Below are 17,868 nucleotides of genomic sequence, written 5' to 3' on the forward strand. Positions count from 1 at the left end.
TTCCTCGCAGGCCCATTGGCCACGCCGGAGCTGGCGTCAGCGCAATGAGCTGCGGTGATTGGCGGAGGCCGCGGGGGAGGGGCGTGCGGCCGCGGGTGGGCGGTGCCTGGCGGCCGCAGGAGCCGGTGATGGGGCGGCGCGAGCCGCGCTGAGGGGCCGCGGCCGCCGGGACCGCAGGTACCGGGAGGGGCGGCGGCGGCAGCCGGGGGTGAGCCCGTGGGCCGGGCCCCGCTCCCGTGCGGGTCCGCGGCAGCTGGGCCGCGGTCCGGCCGTGCCCGGGGTGGGGACCTGGAGCCCTGACAGCCCTCCCTGACCCCCGGCCCCGCTCGGGCGGGGCTTGGATCCTCCGGCGGGGGGGTCCTCAGGCGGTCCGGGCCTGGCAGCGCCCCGTGGGGTCCGGGGAGGGCTGCCCAGACCCCTGCCAGGCCAGCGGGTGGGTTAGTGAGGGCAGCGCTGCCACCCGGGCCTGCGGGTGTTGCGTGGAGACAGAACCCGGGAGAGAAGCGCTGCGGGCACGGGGCTCTGGGCAGCCGGGTTCGGTGTCTGCTCATCAGACTGCATGTCCATGGGTGTACGTGGTGGTTGGAGGGGATTACAGCCAGGTGGACTCCTCTGCCTGGATTCATTTCTTTTCTTGGGGTGTTACTGTCTCTTCTGAGCTGATGCTGCAAGGGCTGAAGCAATTCCATGATTGATTCCAGTCATGGCATGGTTTGTGTTGAAGGGACCTTAAAGCTCCTCCAGCTCCAACCCCTGCCACAGGCAGGGACCCCTTCCACTGGAGCAGCTGCTCCAAGCCCCTGTGTCCAACCTGGCCTTGAGCACTGCCAGGGATGGGGCAGCCACAGCTGCTCTGGGCACCCTGTGCCAGCGCCTCAGCACCCTCACAGGGAACAGCTTCTGCCTAAGAGCTCAGCTCAGTCTCCCCTCAGGCAGGTTCAAGCCATTCCCCTTGGCCTGTCCCTACATCCCTTGTCCCAAGCCCCTCTCCAGCTTTCCTGCAGCCCCTTTAGGCACAGGAGCTGCTCTCAGGTCTCCCCTTCAGGAGCCTTCTCTTGTCCAGGCTGCCCCAGCCCAGCTCTCTCAGCCTGGCTCCAGAGCAGGGATGCTCCAACCTTTGGAGCATCTTCATGGCCTCCTCAGGACCCACCTGAACAGCTGTGCTCTTAAGTTTGAGCAGGTGCTGCATTTCTTAAAAGAGACTTCTGAAGCAATGGGTGTAGGAAGCAGAAGTGCTCTTGTATCGCTGGTGCTGCTACTTTGGTAGAGGACACTGGTGAAAAGAGAAAGAAGAGCCCACATGGCTCTGGTGCCTTCCGGAGGCAGCACTGCTGAGCAGGAGCAGGGCAGGGATGTGCTTGCCAGTGGTTGGTTTCATGCTTTGGGAGCATGATAACTGCTTTCATTCACCCTGGTTCTTGATTTCAATAAAGCTTTCAAGTAGTGCTAGTGTATCTCTTTCCCTGCAGAGAAAGAGTAGTGAAATGATGAGGGAGGTGGCACAGGGTTTCTGGAGCTGCATTATGTTGTGAATTGTGCTGATGTCTTCAGAGGAGCAGCACACGTTTCTCATGTCCCAGCTGGTTTTCTGATGTTTCCTTACGAAACTTGTTCTTAAAATGGCTGTTTTGGGAATGGGAGATACCCTCTGCAGAGAATTTTCTCCTAATGTTGCAATTAATGTTTCCAGATGTTGGTAATTAAAGGGCAGTAAAACTTCCCTTTCATATGGTCTGTGGCAGATAAAAGTCTCAGAAGATCAGAGATAACTGTGTTCATTTTGGCACTCCAGCTGTAATGTGTGGCCTGCTCTGTCCCAGGAGAGGAGCTGCTCTAAGGTCTCCCTTAAGGAGCCTTCTCCAGGCTGAACCAGCCCAGCTCCAGTACATCCTATAGGAAGGGGTTCCCAGCCTGGAGTGCGGGGCTGCCAGGTCTACCTGTTAGGCACTGCAGCCGCCTGCAGCAGGCAGAGCTCAAAGACATGTTGCAGGCCAGGGATTGGACTTGGGCCATGGCAAGATGTGTGTTAGCTGGATGAGACAGGCTGTGTGGGAGCAGGTGCTTAGATGTGGTGAAGGAAGTAATTCTTTGTACTTGTCTCCTTCAAGATGTTTGTGTTCAGACCCTGGGGCCCCAGGATTTGGGATATCCATGTTTTTTTGGTGGTGGAAAGGGAAGCATTGATGTTTGGAAATGCCCTTTAGCAACTGAAAACCTTCCGTTCACCAGTGACGTTTGTAGGATCATATGATCAGAAAACTCAGTGTGTGCATACAAGTGTTGACTAACACGGGTTTGGGAACTTCAGTGCAGATGGGTGCGTTATGCTGGCTGCAAAACTTGGTTATCTCCTGGTGGCACCATAGTGAGTTTCTAGGTCTTGGTTATGGTAATCAGGGAAGTTCTCAGTGACAGGAACAGACTTGGCTCATGGCAGCCTTGCCAATAGGTTGTTTGTCTGTTCTGGAGATGTCCTGAAGAAGCTAATCCATACAGAAGCTGATGCATACAAAGAGGTGGAGCTGGTCCTAATTTCAGTTTGTTCTGGATCCTATCAAAGCCTTGGAATTGCCCAAGGGTTTGCAGTGGTTGAGACAGTCATCCTGTAGACAGGCCACCAGCAGTCCAGAGGAGCACCTAGCAATTCCCTTTACCACGGTCATTTGGCCTTAGCTTTTCCTGTTGTCTTTCTCATCTTGACTGTGGTTTTTCTCTGTATGGCTTTGATCGAGGTTTCCATCTGGCCTGCTATGGTTTCCCTGTCTTGGGGAGTAACTGCCTTATCTGGCTGCAAAGTCTGTGCAGAACAGAACTGGGGAACCCTTTGGCTCCTTGTCTTCTGCTTTTTCCTGCTGGGCATGTCTTCTGGATGGAGAACACTGGTCCAGCCTGATCTCTGCAGCCTTAAGCTGCTCAGTCATTTGAGGAGATTTTGATGCCCCTGCTGCCCTTTGGATGATACCAGCTGGATCACATACCTCATGGCAATGCCTGAAGACCGACAGGTAGAGGATCGTGGCATACCAGCACTGTGGTCTCTGCCTTGGAGTAGCAAAGCTGCTTTTCAGGGTACTGGCTCATCTTCCTGCATGTGTTTGAGTTTTGGAGTCCTTGTGCGTAACTCACTTTCCTGAGCCAATTTTCCACAAACATGGTTTGTTTTTCTTCGATTTGGGTAATCTCCACAAACTCAGCTCTTTATATACTGGATCTGATCAGAAGCTGAGGATACAACATGTTGCTGAGAAGAGACTTCTGATTTATTTGCTCATGTCTAACTGTGGCAGCAGAAGGGATCTCAATAATAAACTCAATGTCTTGCAGGCGTTTTCTTTCTAAATGAGAACAAGAAATGTATCCCCAAGGAACGGGTTCAGAAATGACAACTACTCAGAAGCATGTTGGAACAGGGTGCCCAGAGAAGCTGTGCCTGCCCCATCCCTGGCAGTGTTCAAGGCCAGGTTGGACACAGGGGCTTGGAGCAGCTGCTCCAGTGGAAGGGGTCCCTGCCGATGGCAGGGGTTGGAACTGGATGAGATTTAAGATTCCTTCCAACCCAAACCAGTCTGGAATTTTGAGAGGCAAAAGTGCTGTGTAATTTGTCAGTATGTTTGTTCTGGTTATTGAAAAGCTCTTTAAGATCCATACTGTGAACATGAGCAGTTGGCAAGATCCAATACCTGTACCTATAGGTACCTGGAAGGAGGTTGTAGTGAGGTGGGGTTGGTCTCTTCTCCCAAGGATAGGACTAGAGGAAACAGCTTCAAGCAGCACCAGAGGAGGGTTAGACTGGAGGTTAGGAGCTATTTCTTCACTGAAGGGGTGCTCAGGCACTGGAACAGGCTGTTCAGGGCAGTGCTGGAGTCACTGTCCCTGGAAGTGTTGTGCAGACGTGGTGCTAGGGGACATGGGTTAGTGGTGGCCTTGGCAGTGCTGCAGGAATGGTTGGACTTGATGATCTTAAAGGTCTTTTCCAGCCTCATTGATTCCATGATTCTATGAACGTTGGGTTTGGGTTCGATGAGCTGTTGACAGTTGTGAGGAAAGGCAGCGTGTTGATGAGCTGAGCTTTAGGGAGCCAGGAAAGGGACTGGCTTGGCTGAAAACTGTGGTTCATGTTTAGCTGGTATGAAATTGGAACCGGAGCACGCTGCAGATGTTATCTGTGGATGTCAGTTACTTCCTTGCTAAGTGTATCCATGAAAACCTTTACTGCTTTTCCTTTGTGTTTGCTGAATGGCATGAGTCAGATATTAAAGCCCTGACTTCAGGTTCCACCCTGGGATGGACCCCAACAAGGAAACGCCAAATAACTTGTAACAGAAAGCCACGTGTTTCCTGATGGATATGGGCAGCCATTCCCTTCCAGCCCCAAACAGGGCTGTGGGGACAAGGCCATGGTGTTGCCTCTATCTGTCAGATGTGGAGCACAAAGAACCTCAGTCTAAATCCTCCCAGGACACAAGGAACGAGGGCAGCTTTATTCCAATGGACCTTTTTCCTCTGGACTTAAAAACAAACAACATTTTGGCTGAACAAATGGAACTGACCTTTTTTATTAAAAACATGTATCTTCTGCCTGCTTCAGCAAGAGGCTTTTCAAGCTGAAAAAACTCCTTCACTTCAAACCAATGACTTAAGTCATTCCAACAGCATTTATCATCTTACTTTTTGCTCCTTTAATGTGGAGAGCTCTTAGCCTGTATTTTATTGAAGGAGAGCAAGAAGAAAAGTGCCTCTAACCCCGTGTGCTCTTTGCACAGGTGGAGAGAGGCTGAGTCAGGGCAGTGCTGAATCCGTTCAGTTCCTTTCTAAGTTGCTGGGAAGATTCCCGTTTGTTTCAATAGGCTTTGACCTGCCCACAGGCTCACACTTATGCCTGTTCAGATCCGGAGGAGGGATTGAAGGTGATGAGACACCAGTGAAGTGCAATCTTCTTGCACGTGTTCACCACGACGGGAGCCGTCCTCACAGGTTGAGTAAGAGTTGCTTCATTTCCAGGACATGAAAGAGCACTTGTGCTTCCCCAGCTTGGTGTGTTCAGGCCTTCAGCAAGCACGTCCTCATACTGGCTTTTTGTTTTCTTCCCCTGTAGTCTGGCCCAGCTTCCAACCAGGAACAAGCCCTTATTTTCTTTAGCTATTTTAGTTTGATTTAGGCTTAGCTGAACCTGGCGGAACTGCAGCTCCATGGGAATGTTTGTGTGCTGTTGTGCACAGAGACCTTGAAATAACCCCCCCACATTTCCTTAGATGGGATGGCAAAGGTTTCTTTGCCTGCCTCTACCTCCAAGAGATGGAGAGTGAAGATTTTCCCCTGCTACCCCCTAATTGAAACAAAAGTAATTCTTCTCATATTTCTTCTTTGGTAAGTTTTGGTGTTATTTTTATTTGGTGTTTCCCCTCCTTTTAAGGAGGCTTTTTAGCCTTTTCAGTTTCTTTAGTTATCTTTTATGGGTTTGTTTTACTCTTGAAACCCAGCCACCGGGATGAGACACCATTCCAGCTATGATCCCAGAGTCCTGCTGCACAGGGATTACTGTGCATGCCTTACATAAGGCAGCCCTGTTGACAGACACAAGGATTTTGGTGTTCACTAGCAGTACAATGTTGTTGGCTTGTGTTCAGCTTGTGACTAATTGTAACCCCAGCTCTTTATTTCTGCACAGCTGCCTCACAGGCTGAAGGAGAAAACGGGATTTTTCTGAATTGCTAAAGCATGCCTGCCTTTGGGATTGCGAGAATCCCTACCAGGGAGGAACATGGTTGTTGCTGGCAGCCTGGGGAGGTGCTGCCTTCCCTCAGTGTGTGTGTGAGCCCAGAACCCCCCCATGTGCTGGGCTGCACCCCCAGAGTGTGAGCAGCAGCTCGGGGAGGGGTTCCTGCCCCTCTGCTGTGCTCTGTGAGACCCCCCCCTACAGTCCTGCCTGAGCCACGTGAAGTGGTTGAAGTGCTGTGTTCACATGAGACTTTGCAGCTTCCACAGAGGAGATGAGCATCAGTTTTCAGGATGGCTGTAGCCAGCATGACATGGGCTTGTGGTCGGCTACCCCATCTCTGTGTCATTGGCACATTCACTTTGAGAGGCTTCCTCAGGGTAAAGGTACCAGGAATCCTCTCTGAGAAAGGCAAATGTGCAATTCCAATGCTAAATTATGTAAGTAGGACACTTGGAGCATTAATTTTATGGCAAGACAGCCTCACAAAGCCTATTAAAGGGGACAGAAGGGGAGCAAAAGCAGTGGTTGTTGGTCCCTGGGGTGCTGGCAGCCGAGGCCGGTGGTGGAAGGGGTCCCGGTCACTGGCTCTCACCAGGTGCCCTGTTCCTGCAGGTCTCTGTGCCACCGGTGCCGGTCCCCAGCTCCAGAGCTGCAATGACGACTGGAGACTGCTGCCACCTGCCCGGCTCCCTCTGTGACTGCCCAGGAAGTGCTGCCCTCTCCAAGTCAGTGGAGGACTCGGACATCGGGCGCCCGCAGTACATCACACAGGTCACTGCCAAGGATGGCCGGCTCCTGTCCACCGTCATCAAGGCGCTGGGTGCGCAGAGGTAGGGCTGCTGCAGGGAAGGGGGCTGGCCTGACTCCATCTGGGCTTTTCTGCTCCTGTTCCTGTGGCTCTAGGGCTAGAGGGAGGCAACTGGGTCTGGTGGAAGAGTTCTCCAGAGCGCTAATGTTGGGAGTGAATCCTCGTTAGGCAGATGCTTCCCAGGCCTCTGCTGTCTCTGTGGGAGCCCACACCCGTGCCATGTCCTGATGGACTGGGACTTGCACATTCATCAACCCCCTCCAGGCCTGTGGCTGCTCCAGCTGAGATGGGACAGCCTCTGCCTGTGTGCGTCTGCCAAGTGCTTGCTGAGCAGCAGTGAAGGTGTGATGCCACAGTAGCAAGAGCAGTGTGCTGTCTGTGGAGATGATCTCTCATGAGACCCCCCTGCAGTCCTGCATTCAGCTCTTGGCCAACAACACAGGAGGGACGTGGAGCTGCTGGAGCAAGTCCAGAGCAGGCCACAGAGATGCTGCGAGGGCTGGAGCAGCTCTGCTCTGGAGCCAGTGTTCAAGGCCAGGTTGGATGGGGCTTGGAACAGCCTGCTCTAGTGGAAGGTGTCCTTTCCCCTGGCAGGGGGTTGGAAGTGGATGAGCTTTAATGTCCTTTCCAATCCAAACCAGTCTGGGATTTTGTGATACAAGAGCTGAAAATGGAGCACAGCCCCTGTTCCAGGATGGTCATGGCATAAAAGTATGGTGTTAATTTGCAGCCCCAAAGAAGGAGGGTGTTTGTGTTGCAGGAACCACAGTGCCTATTTATTGCCGGAGGGGATATGTGGCAGCTTCACTTGTTCAGACTCTTCTTGCTGTGACTTCTCATCACTTATTTGGAGCAGCTTCCAGAGCAGAGGACCTTTGGCAGCGTGGGGCACTCCAGCCACTGAGACCAGGCACATTCTGTCTTCAGATCCTCTCTTAACAGCTGTTATTTTGTTTTCAATGAATTTGGCCAAACGTTGATGAGGTGTGAAAGTGGTGACTGCAAACGTGGGGGAGGAGAGCAGGAATGCTACTAGAGCACGTCATTGCTATATCTAAACCTGGAGCTGGTTGATAAGCACATGAGAGGAGCTGAGCTTCCTCTCTGATAGCAGATAGGCTGAGTGAGAAGTTGTGCAACCCCTTAAAGCTTGTGGAGGTGTAACAAGTGTGTGGGGAACCTGCCTGGTTAAAAAAATCCCACCAGGGTTCCTCATGTGTCTTGGTGGGACACCAGTTTGTTCATTTTGGTGGGGGTAGGTTTCAGTCTCTTATCCCTTAACAGAATGAAGCCAGAAGCAGTGTGACTGTACTGGAATGTTGAATTACTGATAGAGTCTCTACAGCCTGCTGGAAAACTGTGTCTGAGGGTGTTGGGATTGTGACCAGAACCTTCCCCCGCTGGATAGGAAGGAAGGAAAATGGAGGCTGATAAGAAATTGTTTCTTGCGAGGTCAGCAAATTTTTTCCTTCTGGATTTGTTTCTTGGTAGCCAAGGTTATATTAATGCACTGGAAATATGAAACTTCTCAAACAGGAAGAGAAGGGATGAAATATCTTACAGATGCTTTTCTAAGGAAATAGCAGAGGCATGAGAGCACTGGGGGCTTGGGGGTTGGTTTGGTCTGTCCCTGTCACGGTCATTTTGTCACTGATCCAGCACTGAGCTTTATGGCAGTGGAGGGTACAGAGTCATCAGATGATTCCGAGCTGGAAGGGAATTCTGGAGGTCCAACCTCCTGTCAGAGCAAGGCCAACATCAGGCTGCTCAGAGGCTTGTCTGGGGCACTTTTCAGTGTCTCTGAGGATGGGGTTTCCACCTCCTCTCCAGACTCGCATTGCAGGGGTTGTACCGGCTGGAGAAGTCCCCTAAACAAAAGGCATATGTCAAGGAGGAGAGACCAAGGGTCAGTGGTTCACCAGGGATGTTGGTAGGGAGAAGGGGATGTGCGTTTATGATGCCTCACAGCCTTAAATATGATTAACAAGCTCAACTGGAATGAAACCTCCTAAACATTGAATGGAAAGGGATAGAGATCTGCTGTGATGCACATCAACCCAGTAAAGGAGAGCAAGATCCCTCTCCTGGTGTATTTTCTTCCTGGCTCTTCCCTTCGTGTCCCAGCAGCATTTTTCCTCAGTCTACTCCTTTTCTTTGCCCTGTTTTTTGTATCTGGCTCTTGCTTTGCCTGGTTGTGCAAACTGATGGAGATATGCTACTGCTTGTTCTGACCAGTGTGTTGCAATCCCACAAAGTTCTTTTGCTGTCAGATGTGTTTTTAAAGCCAGTGGAGGATAAACTGTGAGCTGTGGGGCTTTTGTACTGTGTTTGGGAAAAGGTGACAGCAGACATAGCTCACCTGGATTTCAACAGGACATGCAATAGGGTGTTTGAAATACAGATGTTCCCTTCTTGCTCTACCTCCCACCCCAAATCTGTGCAACGATGGATGTAAAAGAATGGCTGTATGAAAGAAATGGCTGGTTGAAAGGTGGGAAGTGAGACAGAATCATAGATTCACAGCCTTTTTTGGGATGGAATGGACCTTAAAGCTCATCCAGTTCCAACCCCCTGCCATGAGCAGGGACACCTTCCACTAGACCAGGTGGGCTGAGGTTCCACTAGACCACAGTGGGCTGTGACCACTGTGGATCACCAAGCTTTGCTTTAGGCTTCTGGATTGCATCAGTGCTCCAGGGTTGGTTTCAGGTCAGTGTCTGAGCTGAGCTGGCCAGGCTGATGGGCCAGTTTGTTTTGGGTGCTGTGGTGCTCATCAGCACCATCCAGATTTTACTGACCTAAAATATCTCCACACTCCCTTGACACCGGTTTCTTGCCTGGCACACTCTGCCATGTGCTGCCTGCTGTGCATGTGCCCTTCTTGGACCTGGTGGGCTCAGAGCCATTCTCTGATGTGGCTGTATGGTTCTGCCTGCTCTGACAGTGATTTCATTCTCTTGTCTGCCTCTTTAGTGATGGTCCCATCTGTCGCATCTGTCATGAAGGTGGAAGTGGGGAGGGACTGCTTTCCCCATGTGACTGCACAGGAACACTGGGCACCGTGCACAAGAGCTGCCTGGAAAAATGGTTATCCTCCTCCAACACAAGTTACTGTGAGCTCTGCCACACAGAATTTGTTGTAGAGAGAAGACCGAGACCTTTGACAGAGGTATTGCTTTCTTCTGCTTCACTTTGAGTTCCTTACCACTTGAGAGAAAATGATTTGCCTTGCTGTCCTTGTGGTTCTTGCTGTCTCCTCCTCCTCCTTAGGATTCACACAGAACAATTTGTGTAGAGACATCAAGTCTCTTATAAGACCAAATGATGTTATTGGAAAAATGTAGTAGAGTTCTGGGGCAGCTCTGTGAATCCCTGTGTGCCACTCACCACTGTCAGGCTGTAGGACCTAAGGCTAAGGGACCTTAAAGCTCTTCCAGCTCCAACCCCTGCCAGGGCAGGGACCCCTTCCACTGGAGCAGCTGCTCCAAGCCCCTGTGTCCAACCTGGCCTTGAGCACTGCCAGGGATGGGGCAGCCACAGCTTCTCTGGGCACCCTGTGCCAGCGCCTCAGCACCCTCACAGGGAACAGCTTCTGCCTAAGAGCTCAGCTCAGTCTCCCCTCAGACAGGTTCAAGCCATTCACCTTAGCCTGTCCCTACAGGCCCTTGTCCCAAGCCCCTCTCCAGGTTTCCTGCAGCCCCTTTAGGCACTGGAGCTGCTCTGGGGTCTCCCCTTCAGGAGCCTTCTCTTGTCCAGGCTGCCCCAGCCCAGCTCTCTCAGCCTGGCTCCAGAGCAGAGCTGCTCCAACCCTCGCAGCAGCTCCATAGCTTCCTCTGCACTCGCTCCAACAGCTCCACATCCCTCTGGTGCTGCTGCCCCAGAGCTGGATCAGGACTGAAGGAGGGGTCTAGAGCACAGCAGAGAGGGAGAATCCCCTCCCTTGTACCCGCTCTGGGGATGCAGCTCCATGACAGTCCAGCTCTGTCTGTGTGTGTTTGAAAAGCCTTCAGGAGGAGGGAGGCTGGGAGCTGCCTGTGGACTGGAGGAGACGTTTTTGTGGTATCTGTGGGCAGTGACATGGTCGAGTGGAAATGCTTCTGCAGAGCTGCAGAAAGTTCTTGGAAGTCAGGAAATGCCACATCCAGAATTGCCTTAGCTTATTTACTTCAGTCCTTTTGTATACCTGCATTACAGTGTGGTCTTTACATGTTCACAGGTTGGGGTGAAAGGTGCCCACTAGCTAACGTGGTTTATCATGTGTGGCTGTTGGGTGTTCTTGTACCCCTGCTCATAAGACCAAGGTATTCATTTCCTCATGAGCTCTTCTGGGGCACCTATCACTGTGATATCCAACAGCCTCCTTTAGGGAGGGAAGGCAGCCCCCTTGTTCAGCATGGATTAAAGAGAATTTTTTAGTAGAATTGGGTTTTATGTTCTTTAAGCAGCTTTTTATTTCTGTTGTGGTTTGTTCAATGTAAAAATAGTAACAGTGTTCTCTGCCAGCATCCTTGATCTCTGAACCAGGAGCTGGGGACTTGTCTGAGCATGGAGCCAGCTCCGGCCTGGCCTGTGATGTGGGGAGGATCTCTCCTGCAGTTCAGTTGGGTTTTTAGCTCAGAAGCTGGTTGAAAGCTGGAAGAAAAGCCCCACAGAAGGCTGTGAGGTGGATGGGCTAAGTGGGGTTTTGGGGGCATGTTTTGAACCAGTGCAGGTAGAGATGGAGAGTGGAACTGCAGCTGCCGGTGCCCGGGCAGGGTCTGTAGCCAGCTCACTGTGCTGTGAAAGGACAGAGTGGCTGGCACAGTCTTTTTGACTAGCAAGTACATTTCTGTGTTACCTGGAAGACTTCAGCAGTAGATGTGCAGATGAAATGTTCAAGCCATAGGTTGCCATGTATTCATGGTGCAGTGGGTTATTATCTTGTGGGAGATGCTGTTGCATCCAAGCAAATGGAACTTTGCAGGGAGCAGCAGTGGTGATATTGCCATTCCTGCTTGTGTTGTGAGGAGCAGAGATGTTGCCTCTGGGTGCAGAACTGGGTACCCCCCCCCTCCAGTTCGGAGAACTGAGCTGTGGTGGCAGCTCTCCCCCACCCTTCCTCCAGCCTTATCTTCTTTCCAGGCAGACTCTTTTCTGGGCTTTCCCTGAACTCTTGTGCTGAACTCCATGCACCGTCCTCTGCCTGGGCTGTGCTCCTCTACCCCATTCCCCAGCTTGGGTCTCTCTTCCCTCAGTGCAAGTTTGATTCCTCTGTCTAGTGAAAACCAAATCCCTCTTGGCTCCAGCTGAGTTCCTCTCTTGTCTTTTCACAGAACCACAGACTGGTTTGGGTTGGAAGAGACCCTGTGTTTCGTACATCCCTCACTTTAGCTTGCTCTGACTTGTGTGCACCCCCCACCCTCCCCTTGGGTCAACACTTTCTGCTTCTCTTTCTGGGCAGCCATGTGCTCAGCTTACCTGTGTGCTCAGCTTACCTGTGCTCCATTTTGACCTGTGTGGCCTCACAGATTTCTTGCATACCTGCCACCACCCCTTGTGTGTTGCTGTTTAAACTCTGGTTTCCCCTGGTAAGAAGGAGCTTTGTGTGCACAGTTCTCAGGTGGGTCCTTTTTCATCCTGCCTGTTCAGAAGTGGGCACCAGGCCTGGCAGGAACATGTGCCTGGCTGCCACAGGGATATTCCCTGCCCTGCTCTGCCTGCACCTTTTCAATCATGTTCTCCAATTAGTTTTATTTATTTGATTAGTTTTAAATCTTACTTGAGACCAGTCACCCTTGTGCAGGAAAGAAGGAAGGATCCAGCAGCCCATCCAGTGCAAAGAACTCCCACTAAGAGAATGTGCTTTACCAGCCCTGGGTATTGGTAGGAACCACAGAAAGCACTGTTCTAAAAAAAGGAAAGGAAAGGCTGAAAATAGCAGAATCCCAGGAAAACTGGGACAATTTCTGCTATTAAAGTCAAGTAGCTAAAATGAATCCACACTGGAAGCAAGTGGAGACTCCTAAAAGTAGTTGAACATTTAGAGGTTGCGGGTTGAGGGAAACCTTCCTGCAACAGAGCTTCCTAAGTTCTGCTGATTTTTGAGAGCTGCAAAGCTTCTTGGTAGCACAAAGTGCTGCAGATCATTTTGTGCCTGGGAGGCAAGAAAGCAAGCGTGAAAATAGGAAGGAATACACCAGAATGGGCTCTCCTACAGCTTGGCCTAGCCACAGACCCCAATGCCTTGGTTTCCCATAGTCCCTACACCAGTTGCAGAGTCCTGGATATGTTTCTATTGGAGCTCAGTCCAAGACCTGTCAGAGGCCAGGCTGGAAGGGGCTTGGAGCAGCTGCTCCAGTGGAAGGGGTCCCTGCCCGTGGCAGTGGTTGGAGCTGGAGGAGCTTTAAGGTCCCTTCCAACCCAAATCATTCTATAATTCTGTGATATTCTTCAGTTGTCTCTTCCCTTTCCCTCACTGGTTGTTACAAATACCCCTGATGCTCTCTATTTTCATTAAGGTTTATGTGCGTCCATACAGACTGCAGAGAGCACATCAGAGCTCACCACCAATCCTGTCCCAAGTGCCGCTGCCTAATGCCCTCTTCCCCTTCCCTCCTGCAGTGGCTGAAGGATCCCGGTCCCCGCAATGAGAAGAGGACACTCTTCTGTGACATGGTGTGTTTCCTGTTCATTACTCCCCTGGCTGCCATCTCGGGCTGGCTGTGTCTGCGTGGAGCCCAGGACCATTTACAGTTCAACAGCCGGCTGGAGGCCATCGGACTCATAGCACTAACGATAGCACTTTTCACAATCTACGTTCTTTGGACGCTGGTAAGTGGCTGCTGCCCAGGGCCTTGTTTCTGTTCAGAAGGGAGATGGAAGTCCTGGCTCACTCCATGTTCCTGCCTCCCCCTGGGAAAAAACCTTGGGCTCTTTCTTTCCAAGGTCCATTTAATTTACTTCAAATGGGAGCTGCTTGCAGAGAATGAGAAACCACTTCCTGATCACCTGCTTTCCAGACTGACACAGGAACAGTGTTCCCCAGGGTGTCATGTACCAGGGTGCAGAGGTGGGTGGGAAGGCCTGGTGCTGGGGCAGGCAGTGTGCCAGTGGTGGTGCCTGTTCCAAACACAGAACTGGTACCCAACTGGAAAGTGTTTAACCCCCTAAAGAGTAGATCCCTAAATATTAGGCCCTCTCTGCCCTGCTCTTGTGGGACCCCCCCTGCAGTCCTGATCCTGCTTTGGGGCAGCAGCACCAGAGGGACGTGGAGCTGCTGGAGCAAGGCCGGAGGAGGCCATGGAGCTGCTGCGAGGGCTGGAGCAGCTCTGCTCTGGAGCCAGGCTGAGAGAGCTGGGCTGGGGCAGCCTGGACAAGAGAAGGGGAGACCTGAGAGCAGCTCCAGTGCCTAAAGGGGCTACAAGAACCCTGTCTAACCCTTTTCCAGCTGCTTGCTGGGAAGCATGATTTTGGGAAGGGCAGAAGGGCAGCTCCTGGAGGAGGAGTGGGACCCCAAAAAGCTGGCAGGAGAAATGGCACAGCCCATTTCCCTCCCGTCTCATGCTCTGATTTCTCAGTTACACCTTCCCCTGGGGCTGGGATGGTCCTTGGAGCTCTCCTACACAGACTTAGGCTCCAGGAGAGGGTGAGCTGGTGCTGCAGCCTTCACTGGGGCAGGGGGGGGGTGTAGTTGCAATGGGTGCCTGATGAGTGCTGCTGTCAAAACATGCAGTAACTGCAGTTAAGGGAAGCCTCATGTACGTGCTGCAGGAGGTTCATTTCTGTGATAACTAATCTAAAACTGGAAACCTTAAGAGGAAGTGCTTCTGTGTCCCAGGACTGGTCTGGAGGAGCTGGAAATCTGGCTGAAATGGAAGAACTGGGGGGGGGAGGGGTATAAAAGAGCAAGTCCTGACTAAAATGGCTCTGGTTCTGCTGAGCTTCACATTCCCTTGAATAGAGAAGGACATGAAGTGAAGCCCCTTTATTCACATTTACCATGGAGGGCAGCTCTTCCTGTGCATAACAGGAATACTGACTTTTCCTTGTCAGCTTCACTTCCTACTTGCTAGGCAAATGTTTCCTGTACTCTTACAGAGGATGGAAGCTTGGTTTTGACAAGTTGCTGACTGGATTCAGTATTTAATTCTCTTGCTCATAATTTGTAGGAAAATAAATAGGAGGGAAATACATGTTCGCTTTGTTCCTTCCTCCAGAAACTCTAGGCAAGTTTAATTTCAAAGCTAAGGAGTCAGCAGGAGCTGTGGGACATTCGGCAGCGGTGGTAAGGATGCTGAAGGACACAGGGAGGAGCTCAGCCTGCTGGCGAAGCACAGCTCGAAGCTCCCCCTTGCAGGGCTGCTCTAGAACTGCAGCCTCTCGTTCAGGTCCCTTGAGTCTTTGCATTCTCTCCTGGCCAAGCGAGTCCAACGGCTGTGCTGTTCTTACAGACCAAGGAGAGACGGTTGCAAAGGGCAAAGATCCAGCAGGATCTATGAGATGGGAGGAGGCTGTTTGGGTTCAGACACGTGAGGCACCAGACAAGGTGCTCACTTCAGCCCCTGGCCAGGGTGAAGCTGTGGTTCCTCCCGGCCACTCTCACCAGCCTGGTACCCAAACTCTGTCCTGATGCTGCCCAGGGGGTTGGAACTGCTGTAAGGTCCCTTCCCACCCAAATTCCACGATTCTATGAACACCCTGTCAGGGCTGTCTCCTGTGGCTGGGGATGCTGGTGCATTGGCAAGGGATACGCAGAGAGCGGATGGGTGACCGTGTCTCTGGAGCTGCAGCTGCAGGGCCGGGCTTTGGTGACCCTCCTGCCACGTTGTGCCCCCAGGTCTCGTTCCGGTACCACTGCCAGCTGTACTCGGAGTGGCGAAGGACCAACCAGAAAGTCCGTTTGATGCTCCCATCCTCGGAGAGCCCTCACCCTGTGTCCCACTCCCTCCTCTCCACCAAGCTCATGAAGAGCAGCGTGGATGAAACCAGTGTGTGAGCCCGTCCTGCCTGGCTGCTGGTGCCAGGGCAGCCCTTCGGGGCTGGCACAGGTGACGAGGGTCGGGTGTCCCCACGTGCACACGGGGAACTGGCAACTGTGGAGGCCCTCGGGAACAATCATCCCCCCCAAAGGACTTTGCAGTCAGCGTGTACTTTGTACCACATTAAACAGACAGAGAATTGATCGCTGTCATGTGAAATGGTCCAGAAGAGCCAGAAGGTAGAATGTGCCTGTCTGCAGGGACACTTTCCTATAACTCAATACCATAAGTGGAAAATATCTCCCTCTATATATATATCTCTATATATAATATTATTTTTTAATGGCCATGCATATTGTGTTTCAGTCCTTTTGTGTTGATGTTCTAAGCTTCAGTTCTAGAAGCTGGCAGCCTGATCTCATTCAGAGGTTAAATCTATGCCTTTTCTCCAAATGAGCTTACAAAGAACACTTGGAAGAACATTGATGAAAAATCCCCTTCTCCTTTGCACTAAGTTGGTTTTGATAATCCCTCAGCAGCCTTTCCCCTTCCCCTGGTCTCTGTTGTGCTGTTTCTGTCCTTTCTAGAAAGTTCTGTGTTTTTAAGAGTTATTATAACCCCAGAAGGAGCAAAATGACACAGTTCTGAGCAGAGCCATTTTGTATTGGAAAGTATTGGAATTCTGAGAATTTCACAACACGTTTCAAAGTGAGAAAAGCTCTTCCTGTGCAGACGTGATCTCACAGAACACTTTCCTTGTGGATCCTGGCTCATCCCCAGGTCTCGGATGCACTCAGCTCTTGCTGTGTCTGGCAAAGGTAGATGGAGGGTCTGAGGGTGGGAGGTGATGGCTCGTACGTGCTAAACTCATCATTGCCTTCTGCTTTTAAGATTCCAAAAGGAGCTTTCCTAAGCCTAAAAGGGGCAAACTGGAATCTCTGTTTGCTGATGTCCTTTCACCACCTTGAGGCTGGACCTCTCGTAGTGCTGGTTACATACTCCCCTCACAGGACAGGCCCTCACTGCAGCATGCGGGTGGGCTCTGCTGTCTCTGTGCTTCATTGCACATTCCTCAGCAGCAGCTGGAGGAGCTGCTGTCATTGGGATCATCCCTGGAAGTGCTCTGCCTCCAGTGGAACACCCCGAGAGCAGGGAGGAGGCAGGCTCCAAGGTGCCCATGTCCTTCAGTGGTGGTGGCAGTCACACACTGCGTCCCTCTGCTCCTTTGCTGGACACAAGCAGCCCAGCTGCAGTTATGGTCCCTGCACAGTAGCAGCCTGCTTCCAACTGGCTTGTGCAGTGGAGCTCCCACCTCCGCACACACCACCCTATGGCAGTGGAGCTGCACCACTGCTCTGTGCCTTGTCCTGGCTGCTCCTTCCTTCAGCAACTCCCCAATGGCACCAGGACATTCCCAGAGAAGAGACATGTGGGGGTTTCGTTTCCCTCCCACCCCCACTGTTCCCAGGAGCTTGTCTTGCACCGTGTCTGGTTCTGGCAGGTGATGAAGGATGTGCACTCCCAGACCACATTCCCCTCATAAGGACTCTCCGAAGCCAGTGTTTGTCCCTGTGGATCACTGTGATCCACTCACTGTGGATCCAGGTATGCAACTGTGAAAGGCACAAGTCCCTGGCTGGGGGCAGCAGGGCCTGGCCCAGTGCTGCTGCATGGCCATGGCTTCACTCGCAGCTCTGTCCTCTTTCTCGTACTTGCCAGGAATTGGAGTTGTTGCTTGTGCCCCTGCAGAACCCACCAGTGGCTCCTGGGTTCTTCCCAGAGGAGATGCTCAGCTCCTGGGTGTGGGAAATCAGTGTCTCTGAGCTGCCATGGTCCAGTGTCATGGGGAAACGGGCTGTGCAATTGAGTCAATAAAAGTGAGACAAAGTTTGGGCTCTTGTGTTGTTACTGGGGATGGAGTGTAGGCAGATAGGGCCTGGCGGCCGGAAGATATCGTGCTGTACGGAAAGATAAGACCCCTCTCCAGGTAGCCAATAGCATTTAGGTGATGATACCAGTTTTACGATGCAAGCAGACGGAAATGACACCGTAAACCTAGGCTATATAACACCATGTTCTCTCTCAATAAACGCCATTTGCCGTCCACCACATTGGTGTCTGTGAGCATTTGGACCGAGCGGCCCAAGGGGCGGCCGTGACGCTGTTCCTGAACCAGGTCCTCACGCCTCTCGAAGGCAACAAGTGGTGCCAGAACCCGGGAAGCTGGAAGGCAGGTACCCGGTGGACACTTGGGAGGTCCCATAGCAGGGAACCCAAGTGAACCCGGGAAGCCCAATAGTCAGGAACCCAGGGGGTCGGGAATCCGAGCGGGCATCGGGAGCAGTGCCCATGATGGACACACAGCCCCGAGCAGAGGGAGGGAG

The 17,868-nt window shown here is 52.1% G+C and overlaps 1 protein-coding gene across 3 annotated transcripts; it reads left to right on the forward strand.

Moving 5' to 3' along the window:
- Nucleotides 1-93: 93 nt before the first annotated feature.
- Nucleotides 94-17,593, forward strand: MARCHF2 (membrane associated ring-CH-type finger 2). Of its 3 annotated transcripts, XM_034070873.1 has the most exons (5): nucleotides 94-177; nucleotides 6,332-6,549; nucleotides 9,501-9,696; nucleotides 13,128-13,337; nucleotides 15,343-17,593. In XM_034070873.1, exons 2-5 carry the CDS (start codon nucleotides 6,374-6,376, stop codon nucleotides 15,499-15,501), a joined length of 741 nt encoding a protein of 246 aa, XP_033926764.1. In that variant the 5' UTR covers nucleotides 94-177; nucleotides 6,332-6,373; the 3' UTR covers nucleotides 15,502-17,593. The 3 variants fall into 3 exon arrangements, with proteins under 3 accessions (XP_033926764.1, XP_033926763.1, XP_030910408.2); XM_034070872.1 differs by lacking the exon at nucleotides 15,343-17,593 and having other exon boundaries at nucleotides 13,128-13,775; XM_031054548.2 differs by lacking the exons at nucleotides 94-177; nucleotides 15,343-17,593 and adding an exon at nucleotides 3,551-4,974 and having other exon boundaries at nucleotides 13,128-13,775.
- The last annotated feature ends 275 nt before the right edge of the window (nucleotides 17,594-17,868 follow it).

The sequence above is a fragment of the Melopsittacus undulatus genome, chromosome 19 (assembly GCF_012275295.1).
Source record: "Melopsittacus undulatus isolate bMelUnd1 chromosome 19, bMelUnd1.mat.Z, whole genome shotgun sequence".
NCBI classification, from domain to species: Eukaryota; Metazoa; Chordata; class Aves; order Psittaciformes; family Psittaculidae; genus Melopsittacus; species Melopsittacus undulatus.

Bases quoted from the DNA above. Each gene is read 5' to 3' on its own strand.
- MARCHF2 (XM_034070872.1), top strand. From the start codon at position 6,374: ATGACGACTGGAGACTGCTGCCACCTGCCCGGCTCCCTCTGTGACTGC. The intron at 6,550-9,500 runs GTAGGGCTGCTG...CTGCCTCTTTAG, and splicing joins AAGGCGCTGGGTGCGCAGAG to TGATGGTCCCATCTGTCGCA. The intron at 9,697-13,127 runs GTATTGCTTTCT...TCCCTCCTGCAG, and splicing joins GACCGAGACCTTTGACAGAG to TGGCTGAAGGATCCCGGTCC.